General features: G+C 35.6%; 4 protein-coding genes across 5 annotated transcripts; all 4 read right to left on the bottom strand.

The window, feature by feature from the left end:
• Nucleotides 1–1,670: 1,670 nt before the first annotated feature.
• On the bottom strand, nt 1,671–2,662 carry LOC142539955 (expansin-A13-like). The gene has a single exon (XM_075645742.1). The coding sequence runs from the start codon at nt 2,518–2,520 to the stop codon at nt 1,732–1,734; it is 789 nt and encodes a 262-aa protein (XP_075501857.1). The 5' UTR covers nt 2,521–2,662; the 3' UTR covers nt 1,671–1,731.
• Nucleotides 2,663–3,008: 346 nt separating this feature from the next.
• Nucleotides 3,009–7,128, bottom strand: LOC142539954 (kinetochore protein NUF2 homolog). 2 transcript variants are annotated; one of them, XM_075645740.1, is made up of 11 exons: nt 6,899–7,127; nt 6,390–6,608; nt 6,206–6,296; nt 5,925–6,104; nt 5,681–5,770; nt 4,593–4,700; nt 4,392–4,445; nt 4,090–4,204; nt 3,857–4,014; nt 3,669–3,764; nt 3,012–3,362 (listed from the first exon to the last, which is right to left on the bottom strand). In XM_075645740.1, exons 1-11 carry the CDS (start codon nt 7,057–7,059, stop codon nt 3,312–3,314), a joined length of 1,323 nt encoding a protein of 440 aa, XP_075501855.1. In that variant the 5' UTR covers nt 7,060–7,127; the 3' UTR covers nt 3,012–3,311. The 2 variants fall into 2 exon arrangements, with proteins under 2 accessions (XP_075501856.1, XP_075501855.1); XM_075645741.1 differs by lacking the exon at nt 4,392–4,445 and having other exon boundaries at nt 3,009–3,362; nt 6,899–7,128.
• Nucleotides 7,129–8,372: 1,244 nt separating this feature from the next.
• LOC142539953 (uncharacterized) lies at nt 8,373–13,026 on the bottom strand. The gene is made up of 4 exons (XM_075645739.1): nt 12,865–13,026; nt 11,463–11,678; nt 9,311–9,530; nt 8,373–8,854 (listed from the first exon to the last, which is right to left on the bottom strand). Exons 1-4 carry the CDS (start codon nt 12,990–12,992, stop codon nt 8,726–8,728), a joined length of 693 nt encoding a protein of 230 aa, XP_075501854.1. The 5' UTR covers nt 12,993–13,026; the 3' UTR covers nt 8,373–8,725.
• A 1,673-nt stretch (nt 13,027–14,699) lies between these two features.
• Nucleotides 14,700–19,750, bottom strand: LOC142539952 (ankyrin repeat domain-containing protein 2B-like). The gene is made up of 9 exons (XM_075645738.1): nt 19,544–19,750; nt 19,247–19,277; nt 18,457–18,596; nt 17,714–17,926; nt 17,472–17,620; nt 16,002–16,170; nt 15,665–15,757; nt 15,150–15,289; nt 14,700–15,055 (listed from the first exon to the last, which is right to left on the bottom strand). Exons 1-9 carry the CDS (start codon nt 19,550–19,552, stop codon nt 14,956–14,958), a joined length of 1,044 nt encoding a protein of 347 aa, XP_075501853.1. The 5' UTR covers nt 19,553–19,750; the 3' UTR covers nt 14,700–14,955.
• Nucleotides 19,751–20,305: the final 555 nt, after the last annotated feature.

Genomic DNA, 20,305 nt, shown 5'->3' with positions numbered 1-20,305 from the left:
TGTGGGATGATATAGCTAGGTTTTGGTTCATGATTTGAATAGAATATTAAAACAAGGAATAAAGAGAATATATACTTGTGTAATGGATATGTAGAAGAATAAAAGCAACCGTGTCTTCCATGAACAATATGGATTCAAGAAAATTTGGAATATTTCTATCCTACTACTATTGTAAGTTCTTTTATCTTCTAGCAAAATTAACATCTGTTTTCTTCTTTAACAACCTTTTTCAATTTTAAACAATACATAATTGAAATTGAATTTGAATAAAGTACATGGGAAAAAAAATCAATGAGATGAAGAATTATTGTCATTAATGGTGCATGTTCTAGGTTGACAGCGATATCACATCACACACACACACACACACACACATCCTTATTTCCTCGTTCCTAGTAGTTGGATGAGACCAATTGGACCAACGTCCCATTCTCCTTTCCTTATTCATTCGAGTGGGCACAAACAAGAGTCCATCTCCCGGCCCTAATTATAAGACCCATTTTTTTAGCAAATTAAATTATTGTGGAATTAATAATATGCCAAAAACTAACAAATTTAAAAACTATTATACAAATTGGATAGTTTGATGTTAATACATAGCTAGGGATGTAAATGAACCAAACCGTTTGCAAGCTATTCGAAGCTCGGTTTAATAAAAAACTCGTTTGATTCGTTTGTTAATCATATCAAGCCAAGATCAAGCTCGATTTTGAGCTCGAAAATATAATCAAACCAAGCTCAAGTCTAAAAATAATCGGCTCGTGAGCTCGCAAACATGTTTGATAATAAATTCGCGAGCTCTAGCTCGGTTCGTTTAGGTGGCTCGCAAGCTCGAGCTCGAACTCGACTCGTTTACGTGGCTCGTAAGCTTGAGCTTGGTTCATTTGTTGAGTTGACAAATAAAAATATTATTACTAATGTCAATGGAAGAAATTGAACACAAGACAAATAAAAATATTAGTACTAATGTTATTATGGATTTTGCATAATAGTTAACTCGTTGTTATTGGAGATGATTTTGTAGTTCCTGATTTTAATGGATTCTCTAACGTCCTCCATACATTCTCATCATACTTATGATGAATATTCTAGATGTATTATTTTGGAATGTTCAATAATATACCGATTTATGTTTTTTTTAACTCTTATTTGTGTCGTTTTGGTTATTTATGAATGAATTTATATTTTTATGTCTGATTTAAAATTAGTTTATAGATATATTTAATTTTTAACAAACTCGAATCAAGCTCAAACTCGAACTCAATTCTATGATTTACGAGCTCAAAAACGAGCCGAGCTCAAACCATGCTTGTTAAACATGTTAAACGAGCTATTAATGAATAAAGCTCAAACTCGACTTGATTAACATGCTAATCGAGCTTTTAACGAGCCGAGCTCGAGCTTTTCCGAGCTTGGTAATTTCAAAACAATCCGAGCTCGAGCCTGATAATAAAAACTCGAATCGAGCTCAAACAATCTTAAAAGAATCAAGCTCAAGCCTGATCCTGTTTGATTTGGATAGTTTACAGTAGTGTTTCAACTTTCGAAGTGTTAATCCAACTACTACAAAGTAAGTTATATAATTTTTTAAATAAAAAATATGAATCATTTTATAATTTAAAATGTTTACATATTATCTAAATATTCATTTATAGTCGGATGGCGAAACATGATAAATCTTGTATTAAATTACATTACGAAAACATTGTATAGTACAACCCAAGATCAAGCTTAATCGAACTGCTTGCCTTCAAACGATTGCCCAAATTCCCAGTTCTTGGGAACTGCACTGTAAGATGTGACTGTGATTCCATCGCCACTCGTCATCTCGAATGAGAGAGGCTGATTCTTCAAATCCGCATTTATGTGCCAATTCTGCCCCCAATTTCGCCCCATCGGAAGCCACCCCGTTATCGAGCCCTTTACTTTCACAGCCGCCACGTCGCCTCCGCCAGCGACGTTGGTTATCAGCACCGACAAGAATATCCCGGCGCCGCTTAGCGTGAATCTTATGCCTCCTTCTTTCCTGCATCTGATTCTGCGGTACTGAACGGGCATGTTCGAAGCTTTCCATATCGCTATCTTCTCGAAGGCCTCGATGGGGAGGACAAAATGGGCATTCGGTGGGTTGCATTTGCCGCCGCCGTCCGCGTCGAAGCCGTAGTTGGGGGCGCAGAAATTGGTGGCCGTGACGATTATGGACGTGCCGGGGATGCACCAGCGGAGGTCCTCCACGCAGCGGAGCTCGAAGCAAGCGCCGCAGATCTGACCCTTCTCGAAGAGAATAGTGCTGAGGGCCGCGGTGGCTTTTCCGTAGCCGTTCTTGTCCAAATCTCCATATCCACATGCTCCGCCGACAGTGTCCTGGGGATCTGCGGTGGCGTAGTAAGTGGCGCGAGCGGACTTCCACTCGGACTGTTGAGCGGCGGGCGGGAAATAGTGGGAATCTACAAGCTTAGTGTGCAGTAGAAGTAAGAAAGGGAGTGTGAGGAGGAGGAGACGGCGGCGGCGACCTGACATCTTGAACCGTTGCGGCGGATGGGAAAGTTGCAGCACTTGAAGTAAAGTGAAGCAAGCTTGCTCAGTGATTTGGACTTGGGAGAAAAAGTAAATCGACCAGATTATTAAATACTCACACTAAATATTTGTGAATGTCACGTTACTTGTACTCTACATCAAATTATTATTTTTTATTTTTCACATATATTATAATATTTACAGATAAATTTTTTTTTTCCCAGAAAAAAGAACAACCTTGTAGCACGGTAGTAAAATTTTTTGAATATTTGATCGATAGTAAATATTTGAAAATTATATATTTTTTTTGTTTCTAATTAAAATTTTGAGACATATATATGCAATTTTTAAAACTTTTCCCCATATCTTTTTTGTTCTCAAGTTAAAATCAATCTTAATTGTAAAAGCACTTATTTTCCACTTAAACCGGAGGGTCAGCAATGAAAAATATATGTAAATAACATTGATCGAAATATGAGCAGAATTCTAGTGTATTAAATAGCATAAAACAGCTATATTTGTTAAACAAAAGATATATAGAACTCTAACACAATAAATAGTTCCACAATTTAGCTGGATGAGAGTGTAATATTGTCTGACAAATGTCCTCAATTCAAGAGCTCTAAAAACATAACTAGCATGACAATGATAAAGAAATCTAATATTGGGCGTGAAACCGATTCCTACGATATTGGCCAGCAGAGATACACAAGAACAAGTTGCACCAAGAACAAGCTTCAGTGAAAGTACAGTTATGTGTAAGACTCCAACGAAGAAACTACTGCAGAATATATTCATTCAGGGGCAGGCAGCAAGTTGCTTATCAATTTTGAGTAACGATAGAACTGCACAGACAATTATGTGGCGTAACAAGCAGTTAGATGCGCAAAAAAAAAAGTGGAAATGAAAATATATTTAAAAATCCTTATTAATCGCGACGAAAGATTGTCGCATCAGGTGATGTACGGTAGAGTAGCCTAGTTTATTTCCAGAAGTGTCGAGTCTGCATTATTTGCATCGGTGTTGCGACAAAACACTTGGTTTATGAAAAGATGTGGTGTATCGTTTTGTATAATATTTTCCCGGAAACAAAAGCAGTAGAAAGATATAAATAACAGATGCATCAGTTTAAACATAAGAGTATCTTGTACCTCGGTCAAAATTTCATCATATTTTTTGCTTAATTCTTGCATTTTAGCTCCATCATCCTCCTTAACAGAACTGATCTTTGAAACTATAGCATCTGCCTGAAAAAACTCCGTGGCAATTAAGCATTGACACTCAGAACCACTTCATCGGTATACCTGACTGAACTAGAAAAGTAAAACATTAATAATACCTCAGCAACCATGAGCTCTACTTGTCTTTGTCTTGATTCCAAATCACGTCTGTTTGATTCAACTTCCAACTTCACATTACTTAATTCTTTGCCTACCTCCTCATGGTTAAGAGCTCTCTCCTTCTCAAGCTGCCTTTTATTTTCTTTCGACTGGTCCACTGGAAAACATTTTCGACTTAGAAACCACATGAATTACAGAATGCGACAATTCAAATTAGTCAAACCATCACTACCTTTTGCTTGCAATTCAACAAGTTTGGCTTCAAGCGACTTATTTAACACTCCATCATCACCGAGCTTACTTTTGAGAACCTTCACGTCTTTCTCAACTGTCTTGCCAGAGTTAACCTGTTAAAGGCCAAGATAGCAAAGACTAAAAATTTCACATCAAAATAAGAGATTGCATTTGTCCTGTGGGAAGGAGAGTATTTTGGTCTTGTCCTTTGGATTTCTCAACTATTAATGACGAAAAACGATTGAAGGGAGGAGAACAAGAATATCATTGATGCAAAGATTAGACGAAGTATTGACAAACCTGCTCCTGTATGGCTTGCATCTGAGCCAAGTGCTTATACAATTTCTTGCAAGCCTGACGGTCATTTGATTACTATTGGTCAGGTAATTTTTTTCAAAAAAGAACTAAATTCATAAAGTAACAATTTATAAAATGTCAGCAAGCAAACATACACGTGAGTATCAAGGTCACATATGCAATTTAATATTAAAATGAAAATACCTTAGAATAAGCCTCAACCATAGTAGTCTTATCCCGATACAATTGAATCGCTGCTCTTTCAGCATCTTTTGTTTCAGTTTTAATCAACTTTTTCTCTTCTACAGCCCTCTATCATTTAAAGAAATGAATTCATGATAAAATAAAAATAATGAAGCCAAACCAACGGATGAAAATGTAAGGTTAAAATAAATGCAATGCAACCATCCCAATTTAATCTCATTTGATCAAGAATGACGAGTATGGTAAATGGTAGATAAGACGAGGGAAAGGAAACAAGAAGGATGAGTATGGTACATAAGACAAGGGGAACACACAAATAATTTCCATCTAGGCAATATCTTCAAAAGAACTTTATACTGAAGGTCTTCAATAAAATGATTAATGTATATATATAAAAGAGGAGAGCTCAAATTCAGGATGAGGAATGATCATGCCATGCTTAATCACAAGTAACACTTTTTATTAAAAGTATCCATGATTCAAGATGAAAGCATAAACGTAGAAGAAAGCTTCCATAAATAGGTTAATATGTAAAATGGCACAAGGAAATGTGTTCAGAACTCAGAAGCCACATGGCAACAGCTCAAGGAAACAACAGATGATAATGTCTAGGAAAAAATGGTGCATGCTTATCGTGTTAAATCCTTCAATGCATGAGGACATTACTCATTCCACACCACTAAACATCATTCTGCTTTACTTAATATCATGCGGAGTGAGGACCTCTGATTAAGCAAAGTTAATGATAAGACAATACAGACAAAGTCACAACACAGTAAATGGTAGCACTACTATCAATACTCTTATGTCCTTTCAAGCATCATTTGTGCAATTGTGCCGAAGAGAAAAAAAATTCAAGAGAGTTGCTGGGTCTTCGTTAACCTCATCCTGCATCACGCAGCCCAAGTATAGCTACCCCACTCTCCTACAGGAAGGATCCACTTAAGTGTTTTGTCTGGATTATTTTTGTCCGGAATGAGTGGAGCCCGGATAAAAATTTCTCGCAATCTCTTATAGAAATAATGTGTTCCCTGAATCTGGCTGCAGAATTCCACATATTTAGATGGCAAGAAAAACAGTGTTCATACCTGAAGCTTGTCCGGTGACTGGACTATCTTAGATCGTAAATTTGCATTTTCTTGGACACATTGGACCAATGCGAATTCAGCATTAGAGATCTGTCAAATGTAAAAAAAAATCGAAATCACACTGGCCATGCATGTAACTTATATTATTTGAAGAAAACGACAATTCATATCAAACAACCAGAATCTTGGCATGAAATTAGAACTTCCAAAAAAAGATAGATAAACATTACATCAACAGTCAAACCTTCTCATCACTTTCTTTGGCCTTATCCTTCAATTTTTTAGTAGAAGCCTTCAAGGACCTTTGGTGAGTATTAAGACTTGAAACATTCTGACGCAATTCATTTACTTTAGAGTTTACTTCTTGAACAAGTGGCAACTCCTTTTGTCTAGACTCCTCACATTCTGATATCTCCGCATTCAACTGATGTGGGATATTAAGAAATAATTCAAATTGGAATAACAGGGGGAAAAAAACAACACCAGAACAAAGCAGGAAGGCTAGATACACACTCACTCAAGTACCTGGGAAATTCTTGCTTCCGCAGCTAGTTTACGCTCTTCAAAAAGATTAAAATCACTTCCAAGAGGATTCAATAGATTTATCTTAGTCTCTCTGCATCACAAACCGTAAAATGAGAAACTAGAAAGATGGCCCATTTTCTGAAAGAAAAAACACCAGTCTAAGAACCTAGATTTCTTTTGTCACCTATGGAGATAGAAATTGAGCAGGGCGCTCAGAAAGTGCTCGGTGCGATCGGGCTCTGGCTTTATCAAGTCCTTTGGCGTGAAGGATTTGGGGCAGTTGATGGCGGTCACGAGCTCTCGAATCTTGTTGTACAAATTCATGAGCTGAATCGAATGCACATGGGTGTCCGGATTTTCCAACTGCTCAAGAGCACCAAACTCCATCTGCCCATAATCTTCCCTGTGAATTTGAATGTTGCGAAAAATATAAAAACCCATAGGCAGAAGACTTAATTTCCTCGTACAAAACACTCTCTTATCCTAGTATCGCGTTTAGATTCACCAAATCGGATTGGTGGAACTGAAATTTATAAATTCAAACAAATTTTGAATGAAAGTCCAAAATAAACCTTCAATTCCATAGTAAAAACAGTCTACCAGTAAACATAACTGTCTCAAAGTAAATAATAGAAAATCTACTCCAAATTAAAAAAAACAACTTATTAGGATTTAGGTTTAGCATTTGCTAACAGTAGAGCATCGACATGGACAAGGATGTGGGTGTAGACATTGCAGATGAAGTCGGGATCGGGGTGGAGGAGGTCGGCTTCGGAGACGGCGGCGATTTGGTTCTCGGCCAGAACCGCGATGATTTCGTGGCGAGGGAGCCTGGGGTATTCAAATTTCGACATTTCTGACCATGAAAGAGATTTCGCGCCTCGATCTCCCCATGTGTGCGCGTATAAAGATTGGGCCTCAAGTGTCTGGCCCTAATTCAAAAGGCTCATTTAAATTGAACTATTGAGATTTAATGCAAATTTTTTTAAATAAAATCTCCAAGATAGTCTATAAATCGAATTATCCAATTGTATTTTATTTTGCCCATTCTAACTATCCAAAACTTAAGAACTAATTTGATCATCAAAGGATGAAGTTGATCAATAATCATTAGTTCGATTTTTTGACCAACAATATTTCAGGCAAATCAATCTCAGAAAGTTCGTGCAGTGCAATTCACTTAACGTAACTTGTAGATTACTACTTTAACATGTGACCTATTTAGCGCATATCAAAAGATAGATGTTGCGAGCTCCATAGTTTAAAATAAAGTAGTTCAATCAATTACTAATCAAATTTCATGCAAATTGGATTTAGATCAAGAAACTATTTAGTAGCTAGCTATTTGATATATTAACATTCAAGTTCTAAAGAAAGTGTTGGTATATTATTATTATTCAATGATAATAAATACGATAAAAAAATCCTCAGATATTTACAAATCTAATACTAAAGTGTGTATCATGCACGTGTGCTACATTGAAAGCTAACGTTATCAAAGTTCTTGCTTACTTGACGCAAATGTAACCAACCAGAAACCAAAGACGCACGCTTTGATGAGGTCCAAAACTCGTGCATGAACCATTCACGATCAAAACAAAACTTGCATTTCCCTACAAATTTGCACAAAATTACACCAACCAAATTACAAGAAAATCCACATTCATTCTTCACAAGGAAATTAATAACCCTCTAAATATCTTGAATTTATAAGCTTCAAAAAAAGGTGATTGAAACGGCACTCTCCTTTATCCCATTTTCTGCCTCTCAAATCTTAGCATCAATCAGCGCATTACTCCTTCCTTGTATATTTTCTCTTCAAAATCCCTTGGCATTCACCTTACGGACTTTTCATGCCATCTCCCACCTGCAAATTTAAGGGTTCCAGCAGCTCATTTCATAGAGCATGTTGAAATCAGCGATGTTTTCGTAAGAGAAACCATAGATTTTCAAACAAAAGTGTATGAAAGATCTTCCATTTGGCCCCCAATCTTGTTTACCTCTTTCAGTTCATCAAATCCCACCTGATAAATCTCTAAATCCATCCAAAGCCGAATATCGAAACCATCCTCTTTACTGTCGTAAAAGACAATCCTCAAACAGAACAAAGTTAACCCCAAAAACATCAGAATCTTGAAACCAACACAATTTTTTAACCACACCCAAAAAGGGCAGAAAACTTTATATAAATAATCAATATAAAAGGATGATGAGTCAATATTCTACATAGATTTTCCCCCAAATTACTTCAAACCAGCACAGAAAATACTTCACATAAAAAGGGAAATGCTGAGGTGGCACGGTCTTATCCTCGATGTCTATTTTTCACCATTATACGGTGAAAATACACAGGACGGACATTATTACAGACCCGAGAAATCATCATTTCAAACCTAGGGCAAATGACAACTTAGGTCGAGATTTGTTCTTGCCCAACAATTTCATTTGATTGGCCCGTTCCTCCTCTTCTTGCTTTTTTTTCCTACGCAGAGCCTCTTCTTTCTTCCGTTGGAGCTCCACCTATTCTTCATAGCGCTCCTCTTCTCTTATCTGCTGTTCTGATGCTTCTCTTCTTTGAGATTCTTCCACCTTCCTCCTGTTCTCTTCCAGTAATTGTTCCAGCTCTTGTTTTTCTCGTCTTGTTTGTTCCTATATACGCTCGTGTATTAGAATTACACACTTTACTAGTAAACAAAGTCAAAGAATAGTCGCATGCAAATGTAAAAGATCACAAAATACACCTGGATGCATCAACCGAGTCAAATTGAATTTCTGAATACTGCTGACCAAGTATCACACAATTATGTGAATTGAGTAAATTACATCAAGAACGATCAGATCAAATGCATTAGTAGTATCTTTGCCACAAAGAGCGATTTTTACCCCTTTTTAAATAAGTGTATTAAGCCAGATTTAGAAAAGTAGGGGCACAATAAGGTATGACTAAGGTACATTCGTTATATACCTACCTTAAAAAGGAAAGATAAATAACAAGGTTCACAGCTGGCTAGCTTACCAGGCAATCCGGGGAGGAGCTTTCCATCCCCCCGAAGGGTGGCAGCATAGAAATGTGCATTTTCAGTGAACTGAAGAATATAAGCATACCTCTTTCTGACGAGCTTCTGCAAGAGTAGATTCCTTTTCTTTTTCAAGTTGAGCTGCAACCTCAGAAACAAGTTTCTTCCTACCTTCCTTTAGGAGCTCCTCTATTTCAAGGTTCAGTTCCAAAGAATACAATCTCTCCTCAACTTTCTTCTGAATTGCCTCCGCTACCCTCTTTGCAGTTTCTTCCTCCACTAATTTTAATTCTGCCTCCTGTTGACGCCTGGAAAGAGGTGAAACTGTCAAATGAAAAATTGCAAATGATCCAACATCAGATGGGTCAGTTCTAAGGATATCATAAGCGTTCAAAGATAGAGATCACTTTTTTTCATAGGTGTAGAATATGAACAAGATTTCTTAGCAGCTATTGGCCTTCTGATTTTCCGTAATTCATAACTAAAATGAATGACAAACTAACCTCCATGTCGAAAAAGGCATTAGACATTCATGCTTATGCTTTTTAAGCAGACCTCTAACTGATTCCCGATCCAAAATATTTCAGTTTCATATCTGGTGAACAGTAGATTAATGAGGAATCAAAATAAACAATACCAGAAATATCCTCCAATTTATCCTGTCGAGAAGAATGTCAAGTAAATATATAGGTCTTAATGCTAGATTGCTAGTTACAGAAGTACACTAGCACATTTTGTTTAAAGAAAATGCCGATGTTATTCAGATACAGCTCTTCAACAAATAATTCAAGTAATGACAGCAGATCTTGCATTTAACATTAATAAAAATGAACAAAATAGACAAGCTAAGTCTTGAAATCCACTCAAATAGTCACACTACATATGCTTCTGGGCTACATCTTCATCAAGGATTATCGTAAACACCAACTTTTACAAGATACATGTGTAATAAATAAACTACAGCCAGGTCAATTCAAGTCCAATATAACGTGAAAACCGAAGGTAGATTTGACTCGCAGCCTAAGCAACCGAATCTGTATATAACCCACTGATAAAGCGTAATGACACTAATAAACATATATATTAATATTAATCGTTCCAACAAAATAATTGATCACAATGGCGCAATGTTGCATTAATGCAGCACAGTTTCTGAAAGAAACTGAAAATATAAAGGAGAAAAGGAACAAGAGAATTAATTTCATGCATGTTCTGTGAATCGTAATAAAAGTTGCATGTAGTTGAAAGAACTGGGAGAAAAGAAAGAGATATCAGCTAAAATAACTCATATTTATTGCAAGCTACCTTTACCAAACAATTTAACGACAATCCCATTCTATCATAAGAACCATTCTGAAATAGTGAAGGATAAACATAGATAGGATCAAGAAACGGATTCAAGGATCAACAAACAAACGAGAAAGCAAGATTCCCAAAAACCGAAAACAAATTGCATAAGAGGGTATAGATCATTAAAACTGACTCCCTCCCACAAAATAACCAAAATCTACCTTTAGATTCACATATTATTGACAGAAGAATTAATTTGAGAATTTAACAAGAAAAAATAGGAAGATAAAGAGGACATACTTCTCAATTACTACAAGGAAGTTTCAAAACTCATGGCAAGTATCAAGATAAGAAATATAAAGTACTGACAATGACTTGGATGTCTATAGGTAAAGCAATTAGTTTCTGCCATTGACTCAGATGTTTACAGGTAACGCGATTTGTGTGTCTTCCACAATCAATGTCGAATATTACAAAACAATTAAACTTAATCGTTATCCATAATAAACAAAATATCTCATCCGTGAAACCTCTATCTTTGGAAGAAACATTGGATAGAAATGATTGTTTATAAAAGGTCAAGGAAATAATTGAAGATGTGTTCACTCACGCAGTGCATCAACAACTTCCATCTAGCAAGAAGTTAAATATTACCTGAAATTGTGTTGCTTCCACAGCAATCAAAAAGAGAGAGAGAGAAAATGATTCGTATTAAAGTTAATTAAATGGTTTAAGCAAAATCCCACTCCCGCAACAGCCATAAATTGTAATTTCTTCCATTGCAACAAAACATAATGATTCATAATTCTTAGTGTCAATCACAAGTTTGTGCACTCATAAAAGTGTCCAGAATTCCATGCAAGCATAGACAACGGTAAAAAAATTAACATCAACCAAAAAGTGTAATAAGGAGAAGAACAGGAGAAAGGTTTGAAAGCTGATAATGATACCTCTTCTTTTCCTCTTCTTCTCTTAACTTTTCACTTGCATCTTTCGTCTCTTTTGAACCAGAGATTACACTGGGAGAAACATTTAAGGAAGATACAGAGGTACTATTTTTCTGTTGTCTTTCATTGCCCTTCAGTGTACGAGATCGACTTTTATGGCGTTTTTGAGAGCGGGAGCGACTTCTGTGACGTTCATAAGATAATGAACGACTTCGCCATCTGTAAAATACAATAAAACAGGTGACCTTGAAGTAAAAAGAATGGTCCCTACATGTTTCTGATAATGCTCTTTCAAGACCCAGCGCGTGATACGGAAAGCATATGCAGTTACCTCAAATATTGCAAAGAATAAACTGTGTGCACCATCTTTTATCATTAGAAACTGCTAATATCACAATCGAGCAATGAAAGAACACCACGTCAGCACCCATCACCTGTGGACTTCCCAGATAGAGGGAAGGCATTGTTTCTTTTCTAAAACCAACAACGATGTTGACTATCTCCTTCGTATTAAGTTAAGATATCTTATGTCAATAATGGTAAAATCTTTTGAGAGAATCTCCATCATTCATAGCATTAACTATGACAATATACGGTTTAGAAGTTTTTATCGAACTGACAAAAAATTAAACAAGACTTGAACAAGGGCGACAGTCATCAACTCAACAACCACAAGCATGTAGCATATCAAGGTGCTGATGGAAGGCGATAACTCTCATAGGCAGCAAATTGCACATGGAACACCAAAGTTAGAAATTCCATAGGCAGCCTGTAACTTCATCTAAAAAAACAATATGACGTTTATCATATAAAATTTATGACAGTTCAAGACATTATCACCCAGAAAAGTTTCTCGGGTAGTTAGGTAACTTTACAAAAGAGATAAAAATTTGCTATTAAAGTGAAGGCTTCAAAAATCAAATATCACATATACTGCATGCTAGAATGACAAGAGTCCAAATTCAAAATAAAAAAAAAAATGACAATACCTCTGAATATTTAAAGACAGACTTAGCTGGATCAATCATTTTTTATGCACTAACTGAACATTTACAGCTAATTTCAACTATAAATATATAAACAAATACGTTACTCTATTATTCCAAGGGCAGAAAATCGTGATTCATTCAATCCTAAATCAACATTCAAAACCATTCCTTAACACATAAAACACCACTGTTTCAAAAAACTTTAAGGTTGTTTTCCCTAAAATACTTGAAAAACTTTTGAGCAACCATATTTGTCCGTGAAGACAACAAATCAATATAGGGTACCCCAAAACGATAGTTAGATATTCATCAGAAAGTATTTGGTGCCTCTTCGTCCGTAAATAAAGGATAAACCTATTATACAGAAATCGAAATAACCAATAAATATGGAGCAAGTACGAGTAAAAGGGTATCACCTGTTCCGAGAATAAGGAGATCGGTTTCTGTCTCTGCGGCTGCGACGGAAAAACCTAACCGGTGATGGCGACGGAGAGTATCTCCTCCTATGCAACGGCGACCTAGATATGTCCCTATCTCTACCCATCCGAAAGATACCACTCAGTGACGCGAACAAAATCAATTACCCGTCTGCAATATCAAACACAGATTTAAAGACAGAAATACAAAAGGACACCCGCAAATTGTCGTAATTTTCGTAAGCATTAATGGCTTTCTCGATTTTTAACAGTCAATTCAATACAAATTAGATTAACAACTTGTCAAAAAATAACAAAAGATATGCGTTCAATTAAAACACCGTGTTTTAAAGAAAAGCAAGAACGAACCCTAATAATTGGGAATTTTTAGAGGAAGAAATCCATAATTTGGAGAAAAGAATTACCGGAGGGCGGAGAGGAGCGATTCGGTAAAAGATTGACACAGGACACGGGTGACGTGAATTGGGCTGCGAAGCCGGACCCAATATTATATTTATTAGAAGATTTCCCGAATAGAACCCCGTCCTTTTAATTGAAATTAAAAGTTTCCTGTGATTATTATAACTAAAATTTCAATTCGATATGAGATTTTGATATTATATGAGCTACAAATCATTTGTTGATTAATAATATTTCAAAATCTTTTTAACATCCAATTTTTTTTACTCTATCAATGTTTATTTGGGGAATTCTTGCTCCGATCCCGGTTTTCTAACGATTAATTTATCATCAAACCACATATTCGGTTCTATCTAATTGGCTTGAAAATTCTCATCTCATTTTTGCGGACATTAAATCTTCATTTTAATTATCATCCTCATTTTAAATAATAATAGAAACGGTAATGAGATGGACCGGATTTGTCATCATCATCCCGACTTGACGTGAATTAAATCGCTATCCACGTCACTGCTTCAAAAATCAGTTGAATTAACAACGTGAATTAAATCACTATCCACGTCACTGCTTCAAAAATCAGTTGAATTAACAACAAAAAAAGTCTTCAAATTCCCTTAAAAAAATTGATACTACAATCTAATTACATATATAAAAATTAGGCAAAAACTTGTGTGAGACGGTCTCATGGGTCGTATTTTGTGAGACGGATCTCTTATTTGAGTCATCCATGAAAAATTATTACTTTTTATGCTAAGAGTATTACTTTTTATTGTGAATATTGGTAGAGTTGACCCGTCTCATAGATAAAAATTTGTGAGACCGTCTCACAAGAGACCTACTCACAAAACTAATATTACCTAAACAGTACAAAATTTTATAATTCATAGTTTTAATAATAATAAAAAAAAAAAAAAGATAAGACCACGTAATTAGCATGAATTAACGAGTTGGATTTTTGTTAATTATTAAGAAAAATATTAGTATTAATAATAGTAATGATATATAATTATCGGACCTCCCGATGATGGGTTCGGAGAGAGAAATAAAATTCTTATACCTCCTCGATTTGCTTCAGAAATTTGAAAAATCTCAAAACCCGTCCTATTTGGGTTTTTACGAGAGAAAAATTGTCATCCATATATACATATCCCGTAATCCTAGATTGACCTCATATTTATTTTGCTAATTTCAAACATTAGGGAAACTATTTTTTCGTAGTAAACAGTTAGTTTACCCAGCACAAGAGATCAAATCGTTACATGTAAAACTTACCATATTTTAATTTTGCCAGATATGAGTTCAGTCAGATTTATTAATTGAAACCTTATCACTGTTCATATACCATTCAAAAATAATTTTGAAAACCAGAATCCCTTATTATTATTCATCAACCTTCATACACAACGGGGCAAAAATGATCAACTCAACTGAGTGAATAGTTCAGGCAAGTATCAGACAATCCTACACTCACGGTCCATGTAAATAAATAAACGAATCCAAATACGTTTCAATCATACAACAGCTGCTGAATAAAACGACAAGACGAATGAAGTAGAATGTCAAATGCCAACACTCTTGCGCTCAAGAAAATACGAGGTCTAACACACCACACAGCTGAAACTATAACATGGTCGACATCGCATGTGCACGGGAGCTCGAATGCATTTTAATTCATAGAAACGCGTCTTTTTCAAGCAGTTTTAGCACCTCGTCTTGGGTATTTAGCTTAGCAACGTCTATAGGTGTCTTCCCGTCCAAGTTCTGAAGTGTGCTGCAAGAATGAAAGGGAAAAGAAGCTGGTTTACCAAAATGTCTGGCATAGCAAGGCAAAAATGCATATGTATAATGTATTGAAAGAGGCTTACACAGCAGCGCCGTTTTTCAACAGAAGCTCGACACAGTCTTGCCTGCCATAGCCCGCGGCATAATGGAGAGGGGTGTTCTTGTTCTTATCCAAAGCATCTACCTTTGCCCCGGCATCAAGAAGAATTTGAGAGCACTTGGCCTGAAAATGGAAGATTAATTCAGCTTTCAGACTTATGGAGAGATAAGTAACGAGTGGTGAGCATCTCTCCATGAAATGGTACAAAACTACTTGGCAGCACCACTAAGGCCAAAAAAGAAAAAAAAAATGAACAAATAAGAAAGGCACATGGGGAGACGGAAACAACATAAAAGAAGCAAAATAAATAATTAAAAGCAGTAGCACACAAGAGATATGGTATAAAGAAAATATGAGGTTTATGGATAAAAAGAAAGTTCAGTGAACGAGAAAGAAGATACCAGAAGCTAATTATCTCTCGTTTTATCTGAACTTCCAAGAGCTTGAAGAAAAGGTCAATTACTTCAAATAAAGCTTATTTTACCAGACATTATATACCTCGCCATATCCACATGCAAAATGTAAAGCAGTTCTTCCCTCGGAGTCTTCTTCATCCTTATCAACACCATCAGCTAGTGCCTTTTTCAAACCCTAGTTTACACAAAAGCAAATTTAAACGAATTGGTGTTATAAATTTTTCCATGCATTCGACAGTTGATGTTTAATAATGACAAGAAGCAAAAGAACTCGGATATTTCAGCAAATCGATTGGAAAAATTTCAGGCGCAATCTTTGCAAAAACCTTATAATAAGTGAGAAAGTGCCAACAAATACTTTCAGGCGCCCAGTTATGTAATCATGTTTAAGTGCAATACATACGGCTTGCAAATGGTACCTCAACATCACCAACACTAGCAGTATGGTGAACAATAGATTCTTCTTCATTAATTTCATCGGTTTCGTCTTCACCAGCATCATCACCAGCAGATGTGGCAGCTTCTCCAACAACTGCAAATCCCATTGCTTCGCTCAACTTTTGGAGTACCTCTTTATCATTCCAGTACCTGATCATAATCACATAGCATCATACAACCAAATTTAAACGAGTTCTCCGCCATTTGTAGCGTATTTTTTCCTATTAGAGGCCGATAAAGTCGATTTTTCACATCTGGGTCATGTCACCTTCTCGATCCTATACGTAATTGTGTGTGTGTATCATTATGCACAAAGGGAAAATACCAAGTAGAATTAGAATTATGCAACTTTTAACCACATGCAGAATCACCAACTAGAAAATGAAAAGACTTATTACATACTTATAAAACCCATTAATTCTTTAGATTGATTTTTGAAGTTCCAAGGGTCAAATCAAAGTTCTTTAAATATTACATGACAATGGAGTTTACTCTATATGCAACAGAAAGTAATGTTCTCCTGAGATCCTTGATATCCTTTATGCCCAACATGATATTTTTAAGAGCCTACCACAAAGCATAAAAACAAGAGTCTAGAACAATATTAATACAGAACCCACACATGTGTAGCATGTAGCTAAAACAATTAACTTATTATGTACAACAATGATCTTACAAGAAAAACTATCAAAGGCTCAAGCGTATGTGACAAGTATACTGGCATGTGGTCACCTCGTATACTGCAATGCAGAGGGACTGAAGCTCACATAAGGCTCGAATGTATCTAATTACTTTGAACCACGGTATCTTTCACAAGGCAAAAGTAAAAGCACATTATTTGGCACAATGTATCCATTATTCAGGATTCTGAACAATTTGAAGAGTCCAAATCCACCAAACAAGTTACATTTAATCAGTGAAGAAAGTCAATTAACATTAAACTTACTGGACCTGAGGATTTACCTAATATATAAAGCCATTAACAACGCCCAAGCACTCGACATCCATAGTGCCTTTGTTAACAACAAAGTCTAATATATGTTTATGAAAAAAAAATAATGAGGAAAATTTAGCTCTCACTATGGACAACTCAAATCAATCCGCAGTGCTAATGATTTCAGGACATGTTACATAAGCACACCACACATAGAAATTCTAACATTCACGTGTTTAATTTTTAACATGTAGAAGATATATCCCAATAGCTACGGTAAAAAAGTTGCAAACATAAGCGATTTATCTGACTGGAGGATAATTCAATGATCTGACCAATTCAGATCATTATTTGGTCAATAAATTCAGCATGTGTTCAGTAACATTTCTTCATAATGTTAGTATACATGACGCTCTTCAATATGTATTCAGTAACATCATGGAAAAGTATCATGTTAAACAAAAATATCATTAGATATAATCCTATGAATGAAAGGATAACTGAGAAAGGTGATTACTTCATCATAGCAGCAGGACCACCAGTCTCAATCTCTTCCAATATAGGCTTTAATGATGGATCTTCCTTGATTTGGGACATTCGTTCTTCGAGTTGGCCTTTATTAGCTGGATTTGTCAAACCCTCAAGCATGCCAGACATGGCCGGATCCTGTAGAAAAAGTGAGAACATCACACAAGTTCATGCGACCGTGTTTAAACTTATACCCTACAACAAAACCAGAACTATCAAACCAAAAAATACCTGCAGCATAGCAGTACCGAGCTTCTCAGCCATGGTCATAAATTGAGGGTTTTGCATAACATTTTGCATTGTAGCATAATATTGTTGTGAGTCAAAGTTGGGGATACCATTTTCAACCGTAGCACCATGAAAGGTTTTCTGCAGCTGCTCCGCCATTTGAGTAAATGAAGGATCTTTAGCTATCTGTTCTGCTAATTCCTTGATGCTTGGGTCCTACACAGAAAACATAATTTAATATACTAGACAAGGGAAAAACTAAACACCTTTGCACTGTCTTTCAGAAATAATGATGTTGACGTACATACTCAAAATTACTTAGTCCAGTAAAAACTGATGTTTTAGAAATTGCAATTCCAAATTTGAATAAAACCCAAAACAAATAACACATCTGTCTAACTTCATCCCTCACATGACACAACTCTGAACAGATTTTATGATATATATATGTATGTATGTGTAGACACACACAAATAATATATCACAACATAAGAAAAACACTATTGAGTGGACAAAGAAAAATGGAAAATCCTATTGACAAACAATACAAGTGGGAAAAAATCAGAAAGAAACAATATTGGATATGAAACATTGACTCGAAAATATTGAGCAAGGAAAAAAACAAAGCATATTTGTCCTCACCAAAATTGTATTAGCACCAGGCAGCGCTGAATTTATCATGATGTTATGAATTTAAGGACTCAAAGACATTCTAGTCTGAGACATACGAAAGAGAGAGAGTTTACATTCATAAGTCCTGTCATGGCTGAGAAATCAAAGGGATTTGGCATTCCAGCAAATGAAGCAGGGGTAATTCTCTGCCCAGGTGGAGAGTCCGCAGATGCTGAGGCAGCAGGAGCTTTACTCTCAGTTGCATCAGACTTTTCTATAAGGCATGAGAAAAAGCATTTAAAATAGTCCAGACTAATTAGTTAACCATTATAGAAGGAGAATTGAACATATATTCACCTTAAACAAAAAGCAAGAACACACAATTTTCTTCCCCTTTATAAAACATCCTAATATCGGATTTAACTTAAAATACGTACTAAAAGGCTTCAACTTCAGTAAAAGAGAAAAAGTGGCAATTGAACAAGGGAAAAAGAAGTTTTCCCAGTCAAAGTAGCATCATCCCCAATCTCACCACAGCCTCAATCCCTTCACCACAATTTTTTCCCCAGAGAGCGAAAACCACGACGGGTAATACGCACTGGAATCAACCATGTTCCTAACAAATCATATTTCACTAATTGCAAAACAGAATTTAAAACATTCGAATATTTGATAACATGCTTAATGTATACTACTGCAGAGTAATGTCATATGGGCGGAAAATGAAATTTTCACCGCAATCATACCTCCACGCAAAGAACGGTCCATTGAAGCAGTTCCAATATCATCAATAATATAGAGTCCAGAAAATCAGCATTTTAGTTCATGTTTATTCCCAATTTTCACAAGTAAACAACACAACCAAATACACATAATCAACAACTTCACAAATGTTAGTAACAGCAAAACGAAACAGACGCCTACCCTCTTTTGAAACCGGAGGAGTTTTTACGGCCTGCAAAACCCACCAGCGAAGAAAACACAAAAAGAAATTAAATATCATCAACAAAACACCAATGAACATAAAAAAAAACATAAACTATAATCAAACAGAATTAAACGACAATAAAAAAATTAAATAACTATATAACGAGTAACAAAAGGACTTAAAATTTCCACGAATAAAACAACCCAACACAACACAGTAGAAACTGAAAGATCTAACCGAACAAAAATGACAACAATAAGGATTACACCAAGTAATCGATTCTGCAACAGTACCTGAGACATGATGAAAAAAGGGTGTTTCAGAAAAGCTGGCCTGGAATCGGAACAGGGTGGTTCTAGTAAAGGTAAATAGGAATGAGGGGATTACGAGTCAGGAAGCGAGTGGGCCACCTATATCCTCATCTTCTGGCGAAATGAATGGCGTACAGATATATCTCTTGCTCATTGCTGCTTCTCTCTCCGTTGCCATTTTTGGACTGGGGCTGACAGTTTACATTGGGCTTCACACAACAGCCCACCTCACCAATATTTTATTTGTTGATTTATTTTCATTTTTTATTTTTTTTAAATATATATTATGGAAAATTGCAATTCGATCCTGTTTGCTTTATGTGATTTTTTGTCTTATGTATTATCATTTCGTAGACGGATTGTTGATTTTTTTTACGGTTTTTAGATTTTTTTTACCAGGAATGTTATATGTTGTGTTAACGCCTCACATCAGAAAAAGAAACGAAAATTAATTAAAAATAAAATAAAAATAACATGATAAGACCGAAATTTAATTAAAATTAAAATCGTGTTGAAGATTAAAAATTTAAATTTCTCTTGTAGAATTTGTTAAAAATACAAATAATAACTGTTTTTTATTTTTATTATTAAAATGGACATAAATTTTATATTATATAACACCATGTAGCAGAATAAATAAAATAAGGCAAAAACTTGTGTGATACAGTCTCGCGAGTCGTATTTTATGAGACGGATATCTTATTTGGGTTATCCATGAAAAAGTATTATTTTTTATGCTAAGAG

The sequence above is a fragment of the Primulina tabacum genome, chromosome 3 (genome assembly GCF_025594145.1).
Source record: "Primulina tabacum isolate GXHZ01 chromosome 3, ASM2559414v2, whole genome shotgun sequence".
Classification (NCBI taxonomy): Eukaryota; Viridiplantae; Streptophyta; class Magnoliopsida; order Lamiales; family Gesneriaceae; genus Primulina; species Primulina tabacum.
The sequence above is the reverse complement of the archived record's forward strand: the minus strand, read 5'-3'. Positions and strand labels throughout refer to the sequence as shown.

Excerpts from the sequence above, each read along its gene's own strand:
- LOC142539954 (XM_075645740.1), bottom strand. The coding sequence starts at position 7,059 with ATGTCGAAATTTGAATACCCCAGGCTCCCTCGCCACGAAATCATCGCG. Across the intron at positions 5,771-5,924 it reads CCAAAGAAAGTGATGAGAAG|ATCTCTAATGCTGAATTCGC; the intron begins GTTTGACTGTTG and ends TACATTTGACAG. Across the intron at positions 4,701-5,680 it reads AGTCACCGGACAAGCTTCAG|AGGGCTGTAGAAGAGAAAAA; the intron begins GTATGAACACTG and ends TTTAAATGATAG.
- LOC142539955 (XM_075645742.1), bottom strand. The coding sequence starts at position 2,520 with ATGTCAGGTCGCCGCCGCCGTCTCCTCCTCCTCACACTCCCTTTCTTA.
- LOC142539953 (XM_075645739.1), bottom strand. The coding sequence starts at position 12,992 with ATGGGTAGAGATAGGGACATATCTAGGTCGCCGTTGCATAGGAGGAGA. Across the intron at positions 9,531-11,462 it reads GAAGAAGAGGAAAAGAAGAG|GCGTCAACAGGAGGCAGAAT; the intron begins GTATCATTATCA and ends ACCTCTTTCCAG. Across the intron at positions 8,855-9,310 it reads CAGAAGCTCGTCAGAAAGAG|GAACAAACAAGACGAGAAAA; the intron begins GTATGCTTATAT and ends GAGCGTATATAG.
- LOC142539952 (XM_075645738.1), bottom strand. Across the intron at positions 18,597-19,246 it reads TCCTCCGGTTTCAAAAGAGG|AAAAGTCTGATGCAACTGAG; the intron begins GTAGGCGTCTGT and ends CATGCCTTATAG. Across the intron at positions 17,927-18,456 it reads CCATGACAGGACTTATGAAT|GACCCAAGCATCAAGGAATT; the intron begins GTAAACTCTCTC and ends TTTTCTGTGTAG.